General features: G+C 40.7%; 1 protein-coding gene across 3 annotated transcripts in view; it reads right to left on the reverse strand.

Annotated features, from left to right (window-relative positions):
* Positions 1–26,657, reverse strand: part of ptdss2 (phosphatidylserine synthase 2) — a 102,339-nt gene that overhangs the window by 61,390 nt on the left and 14,292 nt on the right. For all 3 annotated transcript variants that reach the window (XM_078220450.1, XM_078220451.1, XM_078220452.1), the window contains exons 2-4: positions 20,362–20,463; positions 10,489–10,571; positions 5,026–5,093 (exon numbers count right to left, since the gene is read on the reverse strand). In XM_078220450.1, the coding sequence (XP_078076576.1) occupies positions 5,026–5,093; positions 10,489–10,571; positions 20,362–20,463 (253 nt within the window). The remainder of the gene's footprint in view (positions 1–5,025; positions 5,094–10,488; positions 10,572–20,361; positions 20,464–26,657) is intronic.

Genomic DNA, 26,657 nt, shown 5'->3' on the forward strand with positions numbered 1-26,657 from the left:
CAGTGGGAAGTGCAGATTGAGTCAATGGATGGGAGATTGGTTTGCGTGATGGACTGGGCTCCGATGCTTTCTATGGTACATGTGTAAAAATTGGAGAGAGTCGTAGCGGACATGCCAAATTTTCTGAGTCTTCTGAGAAAGTAGAGGCACTTGTAGGGTTTCTTAACTATAGCTTTGGCACGGAGGGACTAGGACAGGTTGTTGGTAATCTGGACACCTAGAAACTTGAAACTCTCAATCATTTCCACTTCATACCCGTTGAAGAGAGACATGTCCTCCACTGCGCTTCCTGAAGTCGCTGACTATCTCCATTTTACTGACATTGAGGGAGAGATTGTCGTCGTTGCACCATTTCACCAGATTCTCTCTCTCTTTCCTCTATTCCATCTCATCTTTGCTTGAGGTCCGACCCACTATGGTGGTGTCATCAGCAAATCTGAAAATCGAGTGGGAGCAGAATTTGGCCATACAGTCCTAAGTGTATAAGGAGTGTAGTAAGGGGCTGAGAACACATCCTTGCAGGGCAGTGGTGTTGAGGATAATTGTGGAACAGGTGTCATTGCCCATCCTTACCGATTGTGGTCTGGGGTTAGGAAGTCTAGGATCTTGTCGCAGAGGGAGGAGCCGTGCCCTAGGCCACGGAGTTTGGAGATGAGCTTTGTAGGGATAATGGTGTTGAAGGCTGAGCTGTAGTCAATAAATAGGAGTCTGACATAAGTGTCTTTGTTATCAAGGTGTTCCAGGGTTGAGTGTAGGGCCAGGGAGTTGGCTTCTGCATTGGACCTGTTGCGGCAATAGGCAAACTGGAGTGGGTCCAGGCAATATGAGAGGCCAGAGTTAATGCATGCCATGACCAATGTTTTGTACCACTTCATAATGATCCATGAGAGGAATGTACTGATTGGTTGGCAATTGGACTCAATGGTAGAGGCATTGCCATGGGGAATGCACCAGCTGATGGTGACAGTTAACTACCAAGCATTGTTTGAAACTTAAACCAGGCAGCTTGACTTTGGTCATGGCATTGCCCTGAGGAATGAAACAGCAAATGGCTATCACTTATTTTGTTTAGTGGGAACAGGTGCAATGTGCGTACATGTTCTTTCTGCCTCCAAAGAACAGGTCCCTGTGCATTAATATGTGTAGCTTCCAGTGCATGCAACTGCACCACACTGACCCTTATAATTTTAAATTGATTGTCAACATAATTCTTAGTATACAGAGGATTATTTAGCAACTGTTGTCCAATCACAGCTATCACACAAATGCATGACATGGCATATGAACTTCAGGGCTATTGTTATGCTAGGCATGTAGGCTGTACATCCCAAAGACTAGCAAATCATAACAGCATGTCCCTTCCGTTGTTCACAACAAGCACGGTACAGACTACACCCAACCAGTTTGTTTTTGCAAAATGGTAGAGGCAAAACAGCATTCAATATTAGATGTGATTCCGTGATTGGACAACATTTGCCAAATAATTCTGAGCTAAGAATTACGCTGACAGTCACACTCCCAATGTGGCACATTTGCGTGCATCTTCAGATACATATATTAATACACAGAGTCCTGTTCTCTGCAGACAAAAAGAGTATGTATATACATTGCACCTAGTTCATTAAAAATAAGTGACAGCCATTTGCTGGTTCATTCCTCAGGAAAATACCTTGACCAGAGTCAAACTAACCGGCTTAAATTTTCATACAATGCTTGGCGGTTAACTGTCAGTTACCACCAGCTGGTGCATTCTCCATGGCAACGTCTGTACCCAGCAGAGTCCACTTGCTATTCTCTTCAGTATAAACTTGTTGATTTTCCTTACATTGTATTCTTGCAAATTTCTTGGAGTGGCAAGACGAAAAGCTTTGACAAAAATCGCTTTTCAGAAGTACTCAAATTCTGTACTCCCAAATGATTATTAGAATACTGCTTATAGAACAGGATATGACATCTCAGACTATCAAATCTTTAAAGAACAACAGTAGCCCTTATGAAAGGAAACAAAATATCAAGTGCATAGAGATATACAAGTTATAATATGGAACAGCAAAGTAAATCCAGAACATAACTAAACTTAAATCTCCACAAACTGGTAATAGGCAAGCTTAGATGGAGTCAGGAATCCTGACAAGTAGGTTGATTAGGGAACTGGAAATGCAGTAAATCCCAACAATAACTTGGGATATTGTTAGATGCTATGATGAGGCGGTGGTAAGGGTTTCTGTGAATGGTAAACTACCTCCCCTACATGTATTTATCTATGGGCGGCGTGGTGGCACAGTGGTTAACACTGCTGCCTCACAGCACCAAGGACCTGGGTTTGATTCCCGGCTTGGGTCACTGGCTGTGTGGAGTCCGCATGTTCTCCCCGTGTCTGCGTGGGTTTCCTCCGGGTGCTCCGGTTTCCTCCACAGTCCAAAAGACATGCTGGTTAGATGCACTGGCCATGCTAAATTCTCCCTCAGTGTACCAGAACAGACACCGGAGTGTGGCGACTCGGGGATTTTCACAGTAACTTCATTGCAGTGTTAATGTACGTCTACTTGTGACACTAATAAACTTTAAACTTTAATAAGTGTTCTGTCTTGAGGGTAGTATTTTGACTCTCCCAAAAGATGTGCCACAAAAATACTGAGTATAAACTTAAGATATTATCAATGCAGCAGAACTGGGCAGTTAGAGATGAAGAAAGCAGTATTTATCCATTTGCTCATATCCATGCAGATTTCTCATACACTACACATGCAGCTTATGAAGAGCACACTCGTGTTTTAGATGCCGCACAAACACAAGAGCTGAAGAATGGTAAAGTTTGCACTGATTGAAGGACAATGCCAATTTACTTCTATTCTTATCTGAAGGCACAAAGTATTGCTAGATTTGCTTTTAATAGAATTCAGGATTAACTGCACCCTCCCCACTGAAATGGCCCTCAATTAACCCATTGTCCATTTCAAGAAATCACTCAGAAGTTGTCAGTGATAGAAAAAAGAAGCTAGATTTCTCTCCCATCAAATACAATACCATTAATGGTATCATGATATTGTATCAAATAATTATCTTGCTGTATTGTCAAGGATCAGGCTCTGAGATTGAGCATTATATTAATGGCCAAACTGTTTAAGAGAAAATTTTGATCCGGAATTGATTTACAGACTCTGGTTAATCAAGTTTTATTAACAGATTTTACTTCATAACCAATTACTCGTTTTCCTGTTTCATCGGTGTTAAGTTAAATATTTATAGAAGTTTATACTCCTTGCTGGAAAGATCCGGACCGTTAACTCCTGGTACGACGGTCAATCCAGTCACTTGTTCTAGCCCAGTAAACTGCACTGGGGAACCATCAGTACCATGATGTAATCAATTGGTCAAATCAGCATGAATCAGAAGGTTATCCCTCACTACAATGCACTATTCATCTTGCTTCTAAATAACCAACTCAATCCTAGAGCATATTGTGCTTATTTCAATTTTGACTTAAAAAGCTGCAAAAGTTGGGAGAAATCAGTAAATAAACAAAAATGCTGATATGAAAAATGGAAAAGGATGCACCAGCAAAATGAAGAAAGCTCTACGAAGCATTCTATTTGAATTAATACTTACGGTAAAGAATGAAGACAGTGGGAACACAACACTCGACTCCTTTCAGGTGTCCAATATCAACACTCTCGGTCAGATGCAGCACAAATGACCAGATATAAAGTGACATGGGGACTACATTACAGTTAAATGCAAATATTTGCTCCACTAAAGCAAGCTAAAACACAGAATTATCTTCTGTCTCTTAATACTGCCTATAATAAATTATTAGTGGTACATTAGTGGCTTTGTATGCAACCAGTTTTCTGCCCCATTTTGAGGAGGCTTCTACCATGAAGAGAAAATTGAAATGATCCAAGTTACGCATAAAAGCTTTAGATTGTGAAAGCTTACAAAATAGTCAAATGCATTCGGTATTATGTAAATATGCAAGACAAATGTGATAGCCTTTTGGACTATTCCATCTCCTGTGTGATTCTTGGAAGGATCATATAAACATTTATTTACTCTAAGATTGAATCCATAATTTGAAATATGCATATTAATATACGGATGAAATTGACTGGTTTAAACAGAATGGATCAATATTCAAAGATCATCTATAGTATATCAATACACTATGAAGATACTTTAAGACAGATGGGAATCAAAGTCAGAATGGAAAGAAGCGAACAATTCAATTTTCCATAAAACATATCCATGACATGGAATTTAGCTGAAGAATTGTTAATTTCAGTGCTAATATGCCATGCTAAAAAGGCTGTTAATTTTTAAAAGTCTCTTCAGATTGGGCTCCTTCAGAAATCTCAATGTTCTGACTGAAGATCAAACTTTGAACTGAGGAACGATTGAATGGAATTGAACGTTGAAGCATGAAGGATACTGTCGGACAGTACTCAAATTTCAGATTTAAAAGTCTTACTTCTGCGATTAAATCAAATATGAGTGAGTTGAGAGCCAAAAGAACAAAAAGTGGTTCAAAAACTTGGTAGAAAATCACTGTATACAAAACGTGGAATTCTAAAGTAGAATGAGATAAAGTAAACAACAAATTTTATTTCAGTGAAATGTTAGTGCATATTCAAGTACAACCTTGACTACTGCGTCAGGCTTCTTAGAAGCATTTTAGTATTTAATAAATGATTAAGCAAAGCAGTTGAAGTCATGTGAAGGATCTATCTGCATTTGCAGCCATCAGCAGTCAGACTGGCTATGATATTCAGAAATGAGAACAGTTCAAATCAGCATTTAGTTCAAAGTAGCATTTGTATTTCACAACTCAGCACAAACACTTATGTCAATAATGAGGCCTTGCAAAAAACATCCATTGAAGAGCTTAACTAGAGATGTAATCAACGCCAATGTTTACCATAGCTGGGAAGAGCAAAGCTTTGATAGTATAAATCTAGTGCACAAATAAATGGGTCCCGATGCAGTTTTGTGGGAAATGCTTAAAGACATTTGAATTAAGAACCTTACCTGAAAAAGTATGAAGATGAGGAACAGCTCATATACAACACTGACGCACAACCAGAATCTCCAGTATGCTGCAAAAGAGAACGTACAATTATAGAATACTTAAAATAATTGATGACTCGAGTTGCAAAATATACCATGTTGCCTGGAAACTGATTGGCAACCAATTGTAAGCCATGATATAAGCAAACCTAGTCCCTCACTATCTCTAACCTCCTCCAGTCCTATAAGTCAGTTTCCTAAACTCGTCCAATTCAGGCCTCTTGTGCAATCACTTTCCATTGCCCCACCAGTGGCGGCTGTGCCTTGAGCTGCTTGGACCCTAAATTCTGCAATTCCCTCTCCAAATCTCTCCACCCTCCTCTAAAAGACATTCTTGAAAAACAATGACTTCAGCTGTGGTTTCGATAAACTGTCCTAATATCGCCAAGTCTGTGTCAAATATGGTTTGATATTCCTTCTTGCAGGCCAACTTTTCTTCATCTTTCCCTACGTGGATGGACATGTCCCAGTGCCAAAGGTCTCGAAATTATACAGCAGTAGTGTGTATTTTAATGGTGCATATTTAAACAGAGTGGTAATTGTGCACTATTTCAAAAAAAACTTTTAAAATTCCCCTCTCATTTAATCTTAGGAGCAAGACTGAAGGCATCCTATGACTTTGCACAAGACAAATGGAATGGAGGAAATAACTTTCATTTCCTTAAAATTGAATCCATATTGTAGAAAGGTACATATGCTTTAGGAAATGAGGAATTGTTAAGATTGAGTCAAGGGCAAACCTCCATTGAAGAAGTTAAGTCTGATATGGCGCAAATCCTATCCACCAATTGTCTCCTGTTTGAGTTTATTAAAGCCACAGCTCCTTTAGCAAGATTGCTACCACAGTGCACAATGTGCTTTGACATGGAATGCTTTAATTGCATACAAAGAACTATGAATTTAAGTAGAATGCGTCAAAGTTGATTATATATGGAAATTAGCCAAAGTAATTTGACATTTATCACACAACCTGTAAATATGTCTTTAACTCATATACAGTAGAAGCAACTCTGAGTGCAGTTCAAGACAAAGCTGTTTGGTCAACTCTATTTCAAGAGGCCATTACATAAAATGAATTATTTATACAGTGTCTTGAATAGGATGTTAACTAATTTTACAAATAACAAACTATTAGTGTGCACCATCAAGACACAGCAATAGATAGAGGTCAGAGAGCTCGAAAGAGTCCTCTGGTAACTGGTGAAATTGTTGATGTGTCCACATCAGTAATATTAACTTTTCTGTTCTCTCAATAGGTACTGACTAACCTGCTTCCAGCACATTCTCTATGGTGGATTTTTAATGCGCTTGTTATACATTTTATCTATTAGCCACAGTCATTTGCAAAAGCCTTGGAAGAGGTCATCTTTTGACCCGGGTACTGCGGAACCCTTAGAAATGTTGTGTTTTTAAAAAATTTAACATAACAAACACATTTAGTTATGGGGTGAATACTTAATTTTAATTGTTAATTTTATGTATTTTTCAATATGTAGTTCAAATGCATTTGGTGATTCAAACTTCAACCTGCATTAACAGAAAAAATCTCTGTACAACCAACTTAAAAAGATTATTGCAGACAAAATTGTTTAATGATTCTAGATTTTTCCTCTTGGCTTACAAAGGACAGACTGCAGCAATTGCTTCCTACCATCAACAATAAATTGCCATTTAGTCATTTGGTAGTACAGGACAGGGGTATTGCTGAAAAATTACATTTTGTTGAGGCTTTTCATCTTGCGCTCACCAGGACAACTCACAAGAATACTCATGCCAGGGGAAACAACAACTTTATACTGATTGGTTGGCAAGTGGTAGAAGCATTGCTATGGAGAATGCACCAGCTAATCGTGATAGACAGTAAGATTTAAGCTAGGCAACTTGACTGATTGGCCAAGACATTGCCTGAGGAATTAACTACTTTATTTAGCTGAAACAGGCACAATGTGTGTACATGTTCTTTCTGCAAACAACAGGGCCCTGTTTATTAACATATGCACCTTCCAGTGCATGCAAATGTGCTACACTGTGAGCCCGACTGTGAACCTTTAATTGGTTGTCAAGAGTAATTTTTAAGTACACTGAGTATTTAGCAAATGTTGCCCTATCACTGAGTCACATCTAATGTAGGGTACTGTGTTTTATCTAAGCATGAACTAGTTGAGTATGGTCTATACTTTGCCCATTGCAAATAGCAGAAGGGACAGGTTTCTTGGTACAATCCGCCAGTCTTTAGGACATATGTACTACATATCTAGCATAACACTGGCACTAAAATACATATACCACATTATAGGCAGAACGTCTTTTTGACTTGAAGGCAGCATCCTGTTAGTGGCAAATACTATTTGTTTTGCTATTGCATAGTACTGGTGAGAAATAACTAACTTCACCTGTTGCTCAAATGTTTGAGATATCTCGCCCTTCCAGGGTAACCCAAGGTAGAATGGGCACTTTTCAGAGTGGAAGATTATAGCCTTGGGCTCATTCATGGCTTTATGCGATACACAACTTGAAAGGACCTGATCAGCGTAGACATTATTTCACAGGGTGCCTTTGATGCGCCCTATTTCAGCATCAAGCTTGCATGGTGAGCAAGTGGCTTGGGCCCGATTTACAAGGTTGCTGACAAGGTATTCTTTTGGCTTAGCAGTTAATTATCAGTCACCATTAACTGGTGCATTCTCCATGGCAATGCCTCGACCACAGTCCACTTGTGAACCAATCTCACACAGCATAAAGTTAGTGCTTCTCCTGATATTGGTATTCTTGCAATTACCCGATGAGTGCAAGATGAAAAGCTTTGACAAAATGTCTTTATTCAGCAATATTCAGACTGCCATTAGTAAATTATCACATATCTATTTTGTGACGAGCAATATTGACTCAAAACGTAAACTCTTTTGCTCAGCACAGATGCTGGTAGACCTGCTAAGTTTTTCCACAGTTTCTGTTTTTATTTCAGAGTTTAGAGTTTATTGGTGTTGCAAGTAGACTTACATTAACAGTGCAATGAAGTTGCTGTGAAAATCTCCTAGTTGTCACATTCTGGCACCTGTTTGGGCACACTGAGGGAGAATTTAGCGTGGCCAATGAACCTAACCAGCACCTCTTTTGGATTGTGGGAGGAAAGCGGAGCACCAGAGGAAACCCACACAGACAGAAGGAGAACGTGCAGATAGTGACCCAAGCCAAGACTCAAACCCCAGTCGCTGGTGCTGTGAGGCAGCAGTGCTAATCACTGTGCCACTCTGATTTTCTGGCATCCAATATTTCACTTTTATCTTTATCTTCTAACTTGCTGCTTGTTTACTAATCTCTCAATAGAGAAAGGATTTGTGCAGCATGTGGAACAATGTGCTCTCTAATGTTTTTCTAGTGCGTGACCAATTTGCTAAGTGCACAGGCCCTGTAAGGTTTTTTTGCACAGTCATGCATACATGGTAACTTAAAGGGGCCCAACTTGTTTGCAGTCTGCACAGGAACTTTCAGACTGCTTTCAGAATATTCGTGCCACACCATATAACTTGTCAAAAATAAAACATGACTTGCACTTATTAAAAAGCCACCAAAGTTGAGAGCAGTGGATTGCATTTGGCAGGCAAAACCCAAATATAAAAGTTGTACCTGAATCTTCCATGGTGCTCGAATTTCAAAGGGTGTTCTGCATTACTAATATATGCAACAGGGTGGAAACTGGTCCCAAATTGCAATAAAAACCACAAATACAGCAATTGCTGAAGATCATGCTGCACTTTGGCACACACAAAATTAATCTGAACCACAATACTGCAATACATGTTTTGAGAGAAAACAGACAAACGAAGAAACACCTGCATCAAAATTGGTCTACGATTTATGGTCAGGCATCATACTGTGGTTTCTGGGTTACTCTGGTGAGTTTAGAAATTGCGATCACTGAACTTTTTAAGAAATGTGGTCAGAAATAAATTTTGTGGTTATTAGAATAACTATAGATAGAGATGCACAAATGGTTGAACAACAGTTCCCACGCTACTGGACCTGAGGAGCAATTATGTCAAAGAAAGCACCCATCGTGGAGATAGGATAGCTCTTCTGAAGTCGTGTGTGAATTTGCCTTGGGAACAGGAAGGAAGCTCACGCAACTTCAGTTTGGGATCAGTTTCCATTCTTTCAAACGTGAAGTGGGTTTGGTGGAGTCTATGATGGAATGAATTGCACCTAGCCTGCTATTCAAAACAGGTTTGACAGGTTGGATGATATTTTTCACAAACGAAACTATCTGAACAATTATGCTCAAACCCTCACAAAGGTGAAAATAAACTAAAATAGTTTAATTTGACAAGTTCCCTGCAAAGTCTCTAAATCCGTTACAAGAACATTTGGTTCCAAATTATTTGACCCGATCTAGAAACTTGAACAGTCTAACAAGACATCCCATCCATTATTACTGGCTGTCAATTTAATCTGTAAATATTAATGGGTAAAAAGGACTGGTATGTAACCCATTACTTTACTTCAAACTTTAACCAGGCCTTTTGATAATGAAGGATGTCATCCCATTGTGAAAGCTGCCCAATATAATACCACTATTTCCACTGGGTCTACTGAGAGTATTGGCTTCTTAAGTTACCCCATGCAGAGACTGTACAAGACTGAACAGGTAATTGTTTGTACATCTCAGTGAAACAACAAGACAAGTGATTTGGCACAAGATATCCTGCAAATGTCTGCACTTAATGTACACAATGGAACTTCACGTCTCACTACTGAAATTTTGCCTGAGGTAGAGAAAATACTCTGCAGAGTTGACCTGAATCAAATGGAATCTATGTATAAATTGATATGGAGCTGTAGTGCAGTGCACTTGATTGGCACACCATCCACAAGTATTCGCTCCCTCCACCACTGACAGTAGCAGCAGTGTGCACCATCTACAAGATGCACTGACAACATCTTCCAAATCCACGACCACTACCATTTGGAAGAACAAGATCAGTAAATGCATGGGAAAACCATCATCTGCAAGTTCCCCTGCAAGCCACTCACCATTTTGACTTGGAATTATATTGCCAGTCCTTCAGTGATGTTGGGTTAAGATCCTGGAACACCCTTCCTCACAACACTTTGGGTGTACCTACACTACATGGACTGTAATAGTCCAAAAAAGACAGCTCACCGCCACCTCAAGAGCAATTAGGGATGCGTAATAAATACTGGCCCAGACAGTGAGACCCACATCCCTTGAATGAGTAAAAAGAGCTGGCCATCACTGACTGAAGGAGTATGTTAGCAGTTCTTTCATACTGCTCTTCCCAACTGATTTTTGGATTGTGAGACAGGGAGTTTCATGCAGGTTAATTGTCTTGACTATTCTTTACACTTGCAGAACTTAGTATCTGAGAAGGACTGACAGAGACATTATGAAAGTAAGTACTGTACCTGGGTGAGGTCTGGAAAATGGCCCATCTTTTGCTTGAGTGACTCCAAAACAGAGGAACACAAGAATGCTGGCAACAATCCCTCTGTAAATCAAATAGTAAAATGGAGAAACATCTCACATTCAGTACCTGTAAATTGAAAACATCTTCAAAGTTCTTTTTCATAAGAGGTACCTAAACAAACTTTCAGCTTTTTTAAAAAATTGTCAGATATGACTGCTGAGCCAGTCCAACAATGTCCAGTAAGTTGAATGACCCCATACATACCAGAGTGGTTTGACTAAACAATTTGAGGGGGTTGAGGAGATAACGAGTCAGAGGACTAATTCTGCCACCAGACTGGGAAACTTACATTCCTGGTTGGTTGTGTAGTTTCCCAGGGTTGAGCAGAATTTCTCAAAGCAGTTTTGACAACCACCTTCCCCACATCTCCATCTCTCAATTAATCTTGGAACCTCCCAGCTGATTGCAGCAGCTCCACAAATCAGAAAGAACCAAAACAATCCTGCACATACTCATCACATTCAATATTACCTCCTACTGCCTTCTCAAAGTGTACACACCTATCATTTGTTTTCTCTGCTGACACAAAAAAATCAGAAGAAAAGGAAAGCGGGCGAAAACTTCTATATGTGCACTGTTGTACAAATTTGCAGTTTTTACATTTCATTTTAAGTTGAGAATGATGACAGGGGTGGCAGTTGGAGGTAGGCAATAATGGTGAAAGAGCTAGGAAAATCAATGTGAGACCACCTTATATGTGCAACTTCTACATTTACCAATTACACCCTTCCACATCAGTGGACCCCAGAGACTCAGGTGCCAATTCAGGCACAGCAACAGAACACATCTGAATCTCGAACAATCCATATTTCTTTGATTTCAGTAAAATGGGGTATCTGTTGATCAAGATTTCACTTAAAGATATGTTAAAGGCTTTAGAGAAGTCTGCTCAAATAAAATTCAGAGTACTTTACACAGGTGTTCACCTTTATAAATGAGTAAAAAACTTTGATCCAAAAGGTATATGTGGCTTCAACAGGTTAGCTTTCACGAGGAATAACCAACTTCAACCTCATTTAGTACTGCATACTGTGCCCAAACATCTAGTTGTAGGTTAATACTTCCACTACATCACCTGCTAACACAAGTTGGCCGTGTAAGATGGCTGCTGACACCTGGCTGCACATGGGCACTTTCCATTACATTCATAGAATCTAATGATGTCCCTTGCAGGAAACATAAATCCACCCTCAAATAGTGGCAGCTTCTTTTCGGCAGCCTTAAAACTTTTAACAATGAACCTTACTTCATTGCTCGTGTATCCTCAAAATGATTTACAGCACAAAAAAAATAACCGCGTGGACCATCGATCTGAACTAACTAAATGGCTCGTCTTCAAATTTCCTGAACCCTACAGCAGGCAGGCACTCGAGGAGCAGAAATTTTACTGTCACTCCTGCTTTCTCTCCCTCTCTAAATTTCTTTTGATATTTCAACTTTTAATACATTTCTAAAAAGACACCAATGTGATGTGTCATTTTAAATGGGACTTGGGGTGAGGATGAGTGGACCATTTACCACTTTTCTTTCCAGCCCTGTCTGAGGGGTTTAAAGTGAGCCATGGATGGAGGTAGTTGTTAAAAGCATTAACTTAATGCTGCCGGCACTATAATATTTCGAATTCTCGTGCCAGTGATGACCCTATAAAGATGGTGACCATGTATGTATTGGCAAACGTAGCCCAATACTTTAACTCACGTTTTGGTTCATAGAAGAAGAGTACGCGAGTGCAAAGGAAACCCTAAAAGGATTACACAGCTCAGAAACCAAGCAGGCAGTTTTCCCAGTCTGTAACGGGCGGGAGACATCACAGAGGCCGTTTCACAGGCTCTCGGCTGGGCGCCATAGCCTCTGCTGAGACCGACTGACTCCAGATTTTCTGGAGTCATCAGCTCGAAGTAGAGTTGATTTAAATGTTGAAATGCTGATTTGAATCCTATTAGCGGGCCTGGAATGACATCTCCGGGCCCGCTAGTTTGGCACTGCCCACCAGGCATCAGGCAGTGCCAAGGGGGCCAGGCCTATAGGGGTCAGGGGGTCCCACTCTGCAACTGGGATCAGTAGCAGGAGGAGGGAAGGGGGTGATCGGGACGATAGGGGCTGTCCCAGAGATGTCCAGGGGGACCAGCAGTGCGGGACCATTGTGCACACACCGATCTCCACTGCTAGGTTGGCAGGTGCGCAGTGGCCCGCTCAGTGCTATGCTGCCGGACTCTCCAATGGGAGTAGGCCACATCCAAGATTTTCAATGTGAAGCTCACTCGGTCATTCTCCAGTGCGCAGAGTGTGGGAGATTCATTCTGAAGATCCTCCTAAAAAAAACCAGCATGAATTACTCCAGTTTTTATGCAAATTCGGCACTTAGAATCTTTTGGGAGAATCACCCCCAATACTTTTGGGGATCATACACGAGACGACAGATATACAAGCCATGCTAGTAAAGATAATTTCACACCCAAGATGCCAATTCAAGCATCTCAGCAGCCCTAATGAAGTACGTTTCAGTTATTTGGTTGGGTGAAGTACAAACTTTAATTTTGCAGAAGCATCCTTGACTACTGAAACCTGCACCCCTTTAATGTTGGGAATCATCTTGAGGTGCTTCACAGGCAATAAAAACTGATGCAAAGTCAAAGGAGGAAATATTAGGACAAGTGACCACAAGCTAAGGCAAAAAGGTAGATATAAATAAGGGTCTTAAATGTGAGATGGGTGAAGAGGCAGAAAGATCTGGATACCAACAGAAACTATTCTGCTCCTTGGAGGAAACAATGTCCCGTTTTACAGCCTCTGCTCAATTTACTGCAATAATCCGATTAAAATTGCCCTTGCCGAATAATCCTGCCTTAGTGGTTTTACAGTGTCAAGTGAAGATAACCTTTCAATGTCACCAAGTTGCTAATATACATTTTAAAAGACAAGTTGTTTAAATTACTAATTCTTTTTGTGCACTAAATAGCTCAGTGGTGGGGGACCCTCATGCAAAGCAACCCCCGTCAGCTGCATGTCATGCTACAAAGTCAGAGGTTTTGCAGCATGGCTTCGCTGTGCACTGGAGGGAGGTATGAAAGAATTAATTTACCTCCAGAGTGAGGGGCTTGTCATTCAACAAGCAGCTGCATGCCAAACTGAACCATTTTCTAAGGCAACAACAGGGAACCTAAATTACATTTGTTAATTCTAGGGCTCAGAGCTGTGCTTTAAGGACTTTTTCATATTGTTGAAGCAATTTCATAAACTAAAAGTGTCAACGTAAAAATTTGCCAATGCTATGATGTGCCCTTCACGCAGTTCAGCAATTCTACTGCCAACACATTAAATACCATGTTTGTATCAAGACTATATCGTGATAATCTTAGACCAAATTAGCAACTTGTTATTTATATCAGGCCCAATTTTGTTGGTCTATCAATAAATGCTAATCTGAACTAATCATGCAAATGCACATCATTAAAGTTATTTTATTTGGAATTGCCCAAGAAAAACATTTATAATGCATCAAAAAGAGCAAAAGTATAGTTCAAGGTTACATAGTTGAATGGTTGTACATAAATAAACACAAACCATTGTGTCTCTAGGATCAAAATAAGCACATGGTATGCAAAAGAAAGGCAAAAGAAAATCCCAGAAAAGGATGACTCATTAATAAAGGCTGAAATGTTTACTGTTCAAACAATGAAAAAGTAAAATTTACAATACAAACAATATAAAGGATTTTTAAAAAAAACTAAGCCCATAAGTGGTGAGTGAAATGTCCTGTCATGCGACTTCAATAAATTAGCGTAAGGGCCCTGGGTTTTACATTTGTCAAAGGCAGCAACATTGATGCATGCTCCTTACTAAAGTTAAAAATGCTCAACTGATATCAGACTTGGTATTCATATTTCAGCAACAAGACCAACATTCAAGACTACAAAGAATATGAACCCACTCAGACAAGGATGCTGATACGAGTCGCCAAAAGGTTTACTTTCCGTATGTAAAAATAGGAGTCAAAGGAAATAAAACGTCTTATCTCTGTTGTATGCTTTTTCTGAAGTGTGACAAGATGAGAAATAACTCACACTAATTACGCCACTATCAGCTTAATTAAACTAAAATTTGTGTGTCAGATTTTGTTTCATACAGTTCAACTTTGTCTGCCCTACATTCACACAAAAGGAATCTACTTCTATGTTCCCTCAGGAACAGACTGTTGTGACCTAGTGATACCTCCCACACTTAAGACATAACTCAATTAGGTTTTATTTGATTGCTCACAAAAATCCAAAAACATAATTGCAGGTGGTGTGGAAAGCTTGCTGTTTGCACTACAAATTAAATGCATTCAATGAGGCACCAAAACCATTGAGCACAATGAATGGACTAATGCACTTGGCAAAAGGAGTGTTGGGGGTGAGGGAAATGACCACGAGGCAAAAATATGCACATGTAGCAAGGCATGTGTGGAATGTGCAGACCAAGAGAAAAGGGAAATCTGAATAACATTTTTATACAGGGACTTCAAAGCAGCATTGTTTGTATCTAATTTTATTATTCACAGCTCAACTCAAACATTTTGACACTTGAGTTTTAATGCACCATGGACTGATATATTTTGAGTGACTGAGTGGGATTATCTCAACTGTGCAGTGCTGTCAACCCTTCATCCTTTGGTATCAATGTCATTATGTATGAACAATCTGAAATGCATAACTAATTGTTCAATGTACCCTTTGTAGCAAAATGAGAGATGAACTGGACATAAAACTTGCCTTAATAACTCAAAACCTTATTTTAAAAACACACATGAAAGTGGTTTAAAAACAATACTCTCATTCAGAGATGCACATGATCATAAATAGATTAAGTTTGGCTTTTGAAGTTTATTGCATCGGCTAGATTTTAAAGCAAGATGCTTGTCTGCGACAAATTCTCTACAAAAATTTCAAAACAATGGCTATTTACTGCAACCATTTAAAAGTTAAGAAAGAATATAATCTGATTGGTTATTACAATTCAAAATGCAGTGATGGACTTCTGCCACCAAATGTAACTTACATGTGTCCATGAGCAGAAGGAATGCAAGTCATCAAAAGGTCAAGAATGAGTCAGGTTTATTTACTGCAAAGAGAAAACTGCACTAGTTCTTTAATAAGGTCTGAAGATTCACCACCTTACTCAAACAACTGCTCTCAGAGAAAACTTCCAAACTTCAGCCCTTCTCTCTTTAAATCCCCAACTCCGTTACCAAAGGTGCTCAAAACCCTTCCAGGACAAATTGTTACTGGGCCAGAAGACCAAATAAATATCCAGAATACAGCTGCCACAGTGATTTACAAAGCCTGCAGACCTCAGCTATACTGACAGGTGACACAATTTGTTTTTCAGGCTCATCAGGTGAATGCCTAGAAGTTGGTAAGATAGAAATTAAACATAGATTGTTACAAACCACATAAGAAATATTGAATGATGCTTCAAAATAGTTTATTGTAGTGGACAGAATTACAACTTGTAGGAAGCTAAAGTATTTTAAATTGTGCTGTATAGGCATTAGCAGTCAAGGGTTCAGTTGTTTATACTGCCAAAAGAATGAGAACCCAGGGGCGTGAGTGATAGAAAAAATAGCTAGGACATCACATAAAATTGGCTAGATTAAGAAACAACATTCAATCCTATCTTTGTGGAGTTACAGTCTTGCAATTGTTGACCAATATAGAATACTCATGCCTACCACCAATGTACAGCAATATAATTACTCTGCTCTTTATAGATCAAAAGAATGGCCCAATTGTAGTTTGAGATATATTTTTACAGGAATCCTCTCAACAACTCATTTGAGTCTTCCAGGGTTAAAAACCTTACTGGCTATCACTATGTGGAATAAACTAAATATTCCACTGATCTTAGTTGTGCTTGCTGTTCAGAGAACAAAAAATCAAACATAGGATGAGTAGGCCATTTTGTCCCTTTAACCTGTTCCACCAGCAGATTGTGGCTTTAAATCCTCATTCCTGCTCAACCCCATAACTCTCCATTCCCTTGTCAATCAAAAATCTGCCCAACTCAGCCTTCCTAGAGAAGAGGATCCCAATGACTAAACGCCGAGAAAAAATTTGTCCTCATTTCCACCTTAAATGGAAAACCTCTTACTTTGAAACTGCCCCCAGTTCTAGATTCCCACTCAAGAGGAAATTTCATCTCAGCATCTACCCTGTTAAGCCCTCTCGGAATCTTATACATTTGAAAAGATTGCCTCTCAATCTTATAAACTCAGAGCATCAGCCCAACTTGCTCAACCTTTCCTCATATAACAAGCCCTCATCCAAAGAATGAGCTGAGTGAACCTTCTCTGAACTGCCTCCAATGCAAGCCCTTCCAGGTAAGACCAAAATTGTACACGGTACTATAGATGTGGTCTCATCAATGCCAAGTACAGTTATAGTAAGACTGCCCTACTTTTATACTCCATCACTCTTGCAATAAAGGGCAACATTAAATTTGCCTTCTTAATTTCTTGCTGACCTGCAAGCTTACTTTGTCCAAGCATATCCGGATTCCGCTGTACCGTTGCATTCTTCAGTTTCACTCCATTCAAATAACATCCTGCTTTTCTATTCCTCCTGCCAAAGTCGACAATCTCACATTTTCCCACGTTATACTCTATCTGCCAAATTTTTGACCACTTGCTCCTCCTTATCGCTAACCCTTTACAAACTCTCAACCTCACAATCTGCTTTCCTATTCGTGTATCAGCAGCAAATTTCAGTCCTTTTATCCAAGTCATTATTACAGATCGTAAATAGTTAAGGCCCCAACACTGATACCTGTGGCACGTCACTAGTTACAGCTTGCCATCCTAGAAATGACTCATTTATCCCAACTTTCTGTTTTCTATTAGTCAATCCTCTAACCATGCTAATATATCACTCCCAATACCATGAGCTCTTACCTTGTGTAATAGCGTTTTACATGGCACCTTAATTGAATACCTTTTGGAACTCCAAATATATTACATCTACTGGTTTCCCTTTGTCCACCCAGCTTGTTACATCCTCAAAGAACTCAATTAAGTTTGTCAAACATGATTTCCCAAATGTGTGTGTTATTTCGTAACAAAATTAAGACATCTGAGGCATTTGGCAGCATCATGCGAAGAACCCAGCAGTTTTACATAGAAGTATAGCATAGATATAAGCCATTCAGCCCAACTGGTTTATGTCAGTCCATGCTCCTCATGAGCCGACTCTGTTCCCCCTCATGTACTTAGTTAGCTGCCACCATCTATCCCATTTACCTCAACTACTCTTGCAATAGCAAGTTCTATATTCTAACCACTCTGGGTAAAGAAGCATCTTCTGCCCTCAAAAATGTTGAGTATCTGTGCTCTATTCGGACTGTCAACTTGATGCTGTATCATCAGTTGTCGTCAAAATAGTGCAGCATCTACAATTTATATAGACAGATTAGGATTTCTAATTACACATTCCGGTTTAAGGAGATGTGTTTGCAGATTCAGATGTCTACAGAAGAGAACAGACTGGAACCATACAAATTGACAGAAGTCATGCTGCCATCCTTCTCAAACACACCATGTGAACTGCAGCAACACTCAGCAAACTACCCCAGAGTGTATACCCAACTATAAGCTGTAATTGCCAAAAGACTCCCCTAGAGTCCAAAAGATGTGCAGGTTAGGTTGATTGGCCATGCTAAATTGAACCTAGTGTCAGGAGGATTAGCAGGGTAAATAAGACCATAAGACATAGGAGCGGAAGTAAGGCCATTCGGCCCATCGAGTCCACTCCACCATTCAATCATGGTTGATTTCAACTCCATTTACCCGCTCTCTCCCCATAGCCCTTAATTCCTCGAGAAATCAAGAATTTATCAATTTCTGTCTTGAAGACGCTCAACGTCTCGGCCTCCACAGCCCTCTGTGGCAATGAATTCCACAGACCCACCACTCTCTGGCTGAAGAAATTTCTCCTCATCTCTGTTCTAAAGTGACTCCCTTTTATTCTAAGGCTGTGCCCCCGCGTCCTAGTCTCCCCTGTTAATGGAAACAACTTCCCTACGTCCATCCTATCTAAGCCGTTCATTATCTTGTAAGTTTCTATCAGATCTCCCCTCAACCTCCTAAACTCCAATGAATATAATCCCACGATCCTCAGACGTTCATCGTATGTCAGGCCTACCATTCCTGGGATCATCCGTGTGAATCTCCGCTGGACCCGCTCCAGTGCCAGTATGTCCTTCCTGAGGTGTGGGGCCCAAAATTGCTCACAGTACTCCAAATGGGGCCTAACCAGTGGGGTTATGGGAATATGGCCTGGGTGGGATTGTGGTCGGTACAGACTCAATGGGCCAAGTGGCCTCCTTCTTTACTGTGGAGTTCCATGATTCTATATGGTCTCTACGAGATTCAAACTTTCCAAGTTGCTATTCACAAAGTTCAATACATCTAACAGTGCAGTTTCATAACATAGAAAGATGTCACATGGTGCTATATGTAGATGTAAGCAAGATGGACTTCAAATGCGTAGATGTGGACCAAAGCTCGGACAGAGAGTTTGCTTTTGAGAAACTTGAAAAAGGTAAGGTGGAGAAGCAGAAGAGATCATTGTTGCCTAGCAGTACCCAGACAGCTGAGGATACAGGTGCCAAGTGAGGCAAAGGGAAAGGGGTTGATTAAGAAACAAGAAGTGTTCAGGAAGGCTTTAGAGAGGTTACTTCATTCCTAGGATGTGGACATTGCTGGCAAGGGTTATATGTTTTGCCTATCCTTAAAATGCTCTTGTGAAGGTAGTCATTAACCATCTTCTTGAACCATTGCAGTAGGTATACCCACAGAGCTGTAAAGGTTAATTCCAGGATTTTGACTCCGCGACACTTGGTCCAAGACAGGATGGATATGATTTCGAAAAGAACAAACAAGTGGTGGTGTTCCAATGCATTTGCTGCCCATGTCCTTCTAGGTGGTAGCGGTCATGGGTTTGGAAGTTGCTGTTAGAGGAGCTATGATGAGTTGCTGCAATGTATCAAGTGGATGCCACTGTATGTTGATGGTGAAGGGGGTGATTAATAGAGCTTGAAGTGTTTACAAAAATAGGAAATACTGTGTCTATAGACTGATTAAATATAAGGATGTATACTTCAAACAGGAGGTGGTCAATGGACTGAAAACCAAGGACATGGGTGTCAGGCGAGTGAAACTTGATGTGCAATAGAAGAACAGGTAGCATTTCAGATGAGACCTTTAGTTATTGCAAGCTTGGTTACACCAAACACTGCCTCCCACTGCATTGTACAAATATTGTGGTGACTTTCAAAGATCTTGTCCATAGAATCTAGATCCTGGTTTTGAAACGGCAATGCCAATGCCAACCTTTGCACTGCACCTCCAATCTCACATTGGTTCACTGTAGGCTAATGCATATGCAGAGATGGCAGACTTTCCATTCTCCAAACTAACCCCCAAAGGGCCTGCCGGCAACCGCAGATCATTTTAAATTATTCAGTTTAAATTTCCTTTTCTTCCCAGGCTGTTAAGGCCAAGGCATCAAATTTTGTACAAGGTCAGTACTAGATGCAATAAGCTGTAGACTGAATGTCCAAACTGCAACTCAAACATGAAACAGAGCTTGTACATACTTTGCCACGTGTAACTTCAGTCACCAGACTTGGTAAATCAGATTAGCACAGCACTGCCCACATTCATGAGTGCTTTGAACGGTGTGAGCAACAGAAAAAGAAAACTTTGTAACCATATTGGATTTCAATGGTGAAAACTGAAAATTACACTCATGGTTTGCAGAAAGCCTCCACTTACCTTTTAATATTATAGGCTGTATCCTGAGGGGTTTCTTCCAACAGAGTAACATAAACCAGTGCACAAGTGAGGATGAATAACACAGTCAAGGTGTGAGCTCTCCTGCAAATAGAAATAAAATTACTGGTTCTCAATAACTGTCAAAGCTGAACTCGCTCAACTGATGATATTTGTGCATAAATGTAATTACTGGGAAATGTTTCCAAGCCAAGTTAAAAACATTCCTTTCAGAACAGTGACTACACCTAAAGGGCGGCACAGTGGCATAATGATTAGCACTGCTGCATCACAGCGCCAGGGACCCAGGTTCGATTCCTGGCTTGGATCACTGTCTGTGCGGAGTCTGCACGTTCTCCCTATGTCTGTGTGGTGGATTTCTTCCGGGTGCTCCAGTTTCCTCCCACAGTCTGAAAGACGTGCTGGTTAGGTGCATTGGCCATGTTAAATTTTCCCTCAGTGTACCCAAACAGGCACCGGAGTGTGGCGACTAGAGGATTTTCATAATAATTTCATTGCAGTGTTAATGTAAGCCTACTTGTGACTAATAAATAAACTTTTTTTAAATTTTAAAAAAGGTAGATACATTTCAAATCAATTATTTTTACTATAAAACCCACTTACCATCAAATTAATGCAAAGCTAGAGAACGTTCGCTAACATTTGCAATGATCGAATTTTATTTTAATCTTTTTCTTGCCAGTTGAATCCTCATGTCTCAGTGACTGGAAATAATGTAATCGCATCAGAGCGGCCAGTTTTAGTGTAACACCCGCCAATTATTTCAATGGTTCTGTTTGTTTTTTAGTTTGCTGCTTCTCTGATTGAAAATGTTAACCAGAATCTCTAAGATCTTTAGAAATAGCTCAAATTCACAATTAGGTTTTTCAGCATACGTTGTTCATTTTTCTTCCAATGTGTCTTCTCATTTCAACTACATTTCACTAGCACTGAATTTAATCTGGCACCATTACAGACTATCTTGTGTACATTAGACACCCTTGGCAGCTTTACTAGGCTGATCCCAGTTTAGTACGGTATTATGCTCAGAAACAATATAGGCCCCAAATATAAAACCATCAGCAATCCATTCAGTACAATTTTCTCCTCTTTCCACCCTCGCCTCCCTTTCAGGGCTTCAGCCAATCTGTCACGTTTTACCTCAAATCTGCTTACTTTTAAGTCTTCTCTGAAATGACAGGAAAAGATGATCAAATTGCGCTGTGCGGGGAGAAAGCTGTAAGAATCTGAAGCCCTGAAAGATAAGTGCTGCGCTCGGCCTAACGCTAAAGTAAGTAATGTTAACTAAGATTTGGCAGGGAAAGTCTCAAATCTTCTCGTCAGGCAGTCAAAGCTGGTTGATTCTTCCTCGATGTGGAGATGCCGGCATTGGACTGGGGTAGACACAGTAAGAAGTCTCACAACACCCAGGTTAAAGTCCAACAGGTTTATTTGGTAGCACAAGCCACTAGCTTTCGGAGCGCTGCATTCGATCCTTCCTCACCAGAAACCAAAACAATCTGATGAGGAATCACAAAAAAACCATCAACTTAAACATTATTTTCAGGTGCCTTTTCTATGGCACCAATAAGGATGTGCTGAGTCATCCCAGAGTCAAACAAAAACCAAAGGAAAGAGCGATTCTTTTGGAAAGACACAAGATACTAAACCATAAAACAAATTAACTTTAATATTGGAGATTGCTTCCAGTGTCCAGTACACACTGCAGACCCTGCATGCCGCAATCATTACCAGTGCACACCGCATGCCCCTTCTCTTGGGCCATGCAGGCTGATTGTCCTGCTGTGCATTGTCAGCATTTTCTGTTCTTATTATCACTATGCTAACCAATAAATAAAAGCCTTTATCTGAATGGAACAACTGAAACACACTGTCCTGGCATGGAAACTGACACATACTATGTATGCCGAGCTACTAGCAGTGCTTAAAACAGACTGCTTTTTAACATTTACAAAGTATTTCTGCCACAACTGAAGCAAACAGGCCCTGCCTTGTAGGAAAGTGGTTATATCCAGTTATAACCTCAGGAGGGCCAACTGAAGGGACACAATAGATCTATTGCTTTTTTTTCAAAAAAAGCACTTCACTATGGCAACAGAACACAAAAGCATGTGTATGCTCCACTAGGCAAGACTGCCGTTCCCCTTAGTCATCCACCACCAGATACAGCAAGTCCAGGCCAGAAATAGGAGAGATATCAGCGCATTTTTGAATTGTAACAGTGTGTAGTTAATATCACATTTCATATCCAAAATGAATAAATATGAGTGGTGCAACAAGTGACTCAAGGATGGAAAAGTACTAGAAGTCTGAACACTAATTAAAAAATACTTTGCACTCATTTATTGAATAACACATAACAAAACACGTGTCCAAATGGGCAGTAGCATTTCAGATTTTTTTTCAGTTGTGTTTTGGATACAAGGATATAAGAGCACACATTGGCTGTAATACTAAATTGCATCTATAGAGTTGTCAACATTCAAGATGTCAGGTCACATTTCAGTTGTCATAATAGGTGAGCGGGTGAAAAGAGAACCAGGAGGCAGCAACCACCACCTAGATGAGTGATACAGGAGCAGCAAGGCCAGAGAAAGGCAGTGCCCCCCCCTCATGAGCAAACTGAGGCCAAGGCAAGAGGTCTTGTGGGAAGGAGAAAGGAGGCCAATTTTGTGTGCTTGTTATGTCCTAGACCCAAATAACGGAGCTTGGTCTCCAATCATCTTGGATACCTTTACCACTGGACCAAGATCTTGCTCCATCAAGCCCCTCTGGTAGCTGATGGCACACACAGGCATCTTCCACCCCTTAACGTGAAGTTGCAGTAACCAGAGGAATTTCACTGCTATCGGTCACGGGTAAGGTCATTGCAAAAGACCTCCTTAATCGCCTCCTCCATGTGGCTGATGAGCTCCTCCAGTCACAATCCTTTAATTCTGGTATCCAATGGGCAGCACGGTGGCACAGTGGTTAGCGCTGCTGCCTCGCAGCGTCAGGGACCCGGGTTCGATTCCCAGCTTGGGTCACTGTCTGTGTGGAGTCTGCATGTTCTCTCCACGTCTGTGTGGGTTTCTTCCGGGTGCTCCAGTTTCCTCCCACAGTCCAAAGGTGTGCGGGTTAGGTGGTTGGTCATGCTAAATTGCCCCTCAGTGCCAGGAGGACTAGCTAGAGTAAATGTATGTGGTTATGGGGATAGGGCCTGAGTGGGATTGTGGTTGGTGCAGACTCAATGGGCCAAATGGCCTCCTTCTGTACTGTAGGGATTCTATGAATCTATTTTTGCCACGTAGCAATTATAAGAGAAATGCAGGGAACAGCACCAACCATTGTATGTGGCCTTCCTTGACCTCACAAAAGGCCTTTGCCACTGACAACTGAAAGAGACTATGGGGTATCCTTCTCCGTTTTGGCTTCCCCTGACAGTTTGTCAGCATCCTCCGCCTACTACATGATGAGATACAAGCCGTGATCCTGACGAACAGATTCACCACGGACCCAATTCAAATTCAGAATGGAGTCAAGGAAGGCTGTATCATTGCAACAACACTCTTCTCAACCTTCCTTGCTGCAATGCTCCATCTCGCCCTCAGCAAGCTCCCTGCTGGTGTGGAACTAAACTAAAACAGGAATCTGTTCAAACTCCACCACGGGCAGGCCAGATCCAAGGTCATCCTATCCCCTATCATTGAAATACTGCATGCAGATGATGCTTGCATCGGCACACAATCGGAGGCTGAGCTCCAAGGCAGCGCTAACATCTTCACTGAGGCATACGATAGTATGGGCCTTACAGTAAACATCCAGAAGACAAAGGTCACTTACCAACCTGGCCCCACCCCACATAGCACTTCAGTGTGCCAGCACAGCCTTCGGTCATATGAGGAAGAGAGTTTGAAGACCTGATCACAGCCCCAGCACCAAGCTCATTGTCGTCAGATGAGTAGTGCTACCTGCCCTACTATGTGTGTACATCAGGTACCTCAAAACCCCAACCACCAGCGCTGTTTGTGAAAGATTCTGACCATGTCTCACCCAGGCCAACAACCTCAGCATTGAAGCACTGACCACAATCAGTCCCAGTGGGAGGGCCACATAATTTGAATGCCTGAGGCGAGACTCCGAAAAAAGATGCTCTTCTCAGATCTTCGACACAGCAAGTGAGCCCAAGAGGGTAGAGGAAATGCTTCAAGGACACCCTCAAAGCTTATTTAAAAGTGCAACACTCCTACCAACACCTGGGGAAACATAGCCCAAGACTGCCAAAAGTGGTGGAAAAGCACCCAGGAAGGAGCTGAACACCTCAAGTTTCATCACCAAGAGTAAACTGACGCCAAGTGTTGACAGAAAAAGGAGTGCATGACAACCCAGGCACCCCAACCACCATCTGCCCCACATAGAGACTGTAAGTCACACATTGGACTCTTCATTCACTTGAGAACTCACTTTCAATGTGGGAGCAAATGATCCTCAACTCCTTGGTACTAAGAAGTCGTCACAATGGATATTTTGTTCAAGCCTCGTCTAGCTTTCGTGGGTTTATTTTAAAGTTGTATATCAAGAGATTCCAAGTAATAATATAATCAATTTCTTTTAAAATCATCCATTTAAATCTGTTGAACATATAGTATAATAACCCCAGTATATCAGGCATTAGGCCTCAGACAAAATCCACATCTATTGGTGCTATGAATATGGAATACCAATGCCAGAAATGTCAGCAAGCTGAACAAACTCCTCCACCCTCTCTCAAGAAACTGCTAACCAAGGTGGTTGAGGAAATCCTTCAGAAAGTAGACAAATCAAGTATGAAAATGGGCAATAAATTAAGAGGGCAAGATTAACAACCCATTTATGTTTAATGACATGTACGATTACTTTGCTCTTTATGCGCAAGTACAATGTTAAACAGAAAGCAGAAAAGATTTTTCCTTAATGTTATCACACACACTATTTTAATAATGTGTGGTTCTGCTGTGATTTTTAATGTTTTATGTAGAGCACACTTCACCACTAGTTAGGTTCTGAGTGCAAATCCCACCAATTATATATGAATGCTAATTTAAATAGATATGTATGGGCGGCACGGTGACACAGTGGTTAGCACTGCAGCCTCACAGCGCCAGGGACCCGGGTTCAATTCCAGCCTCGGGTCACTGTCTGCATGGAGTTTGCATATTCTCCCCGTGTCTGCATGGGTTTCCTCCCACAGTCCAAAGATGAGCAGGTTCGGTGGTTTGGCCATGCTAAATTAACCCTAGTTTCAGGGGGATGAGCAGGGTAAATATGTGGGGTTACAGGAATAGGGCCTGGGTGGGATTATGGTCGGTGCAGACTTGATGGGCCGAATTGCCTCCTTCCACACTGTATGGATTCTATGTAGAACTCTGCGACAGCCACGACTTACAAAATATCCAAGAGATTTATTCTCTGACATGATTTGCCAGATTGTAACTACAAACAATTTATACCTTAGATTAAATTTTCCATTGGTTTTATAAATATTAGCACTCACATCATGCACATATCCAATATACATCAAGATTCGTGTGTATTATTTAACTGATTAAAATGTAACCAAATTGCCCCATTTTTATCTCAACAATATTGCTAAGCTTTGCCTGGCTTCATTATTTTTATTTGAACAGGCTGATATGATAGAAGATATTAGGACCAAACTGGCAAGTCAAAGAAATGCAAATTCATGTCACATTCTGAGATTCAAAAGGTATCGGTTGTTATTCTCTGCATACAAAACTTCATAAAAACAGATTCTATTTCTGTGCAAAAGCTGCCACTGAATGTGGCCAAATTATGGAAGATCGGTTGCATAAATTATACCTGCATAATTAAGGTACTGTATTTAAAGGGATTGATAGTTAGATGTGGGGTCCAGAACAAGGGGGAAAACCTTGAAATTCGAGCTGAGTCAATGATCATGTCTCGGAGGTTGAAGATGTGGGCGTCATTTCCCATCTCTTGCCTTTGCTGGTTCCCACTCAATTACAATTAAAATTTAAAGTGCTAGCGGAGTGCACAGGATCACGTGGCAGGGAAGCCTTTCAGTGATGAAATCTGCAGACAGCTAACAATTCAGCAGGTACAGATGGGCAACACAAGAGCCTCCTAGACAAACAGGGACAAAATGACCATGGCCACAACTTTCCTATCCAACTCCATTGCCATTAATGGAAGACTTAGTGAGAGTACAAACATAATGTGGATGTTCTTCCAATTTAAATTTTATTCAAATATTTCACTCTACATTGTCTTCACTTTAT

This window comes from Mustelus asterias, chromosome 9, assembly GCF_964213995.1.
Source record: "Mustelus asterias chromosome 9, sMusAst1.hap1.1, whole genome shotgun sequence".
Lineage (NCBI taxonomy): Eukaryota > Metazoa > Chordata > Chondrichthyes > Carcharhiniformes > Triakidae > Mustelus > Mustelus asterias.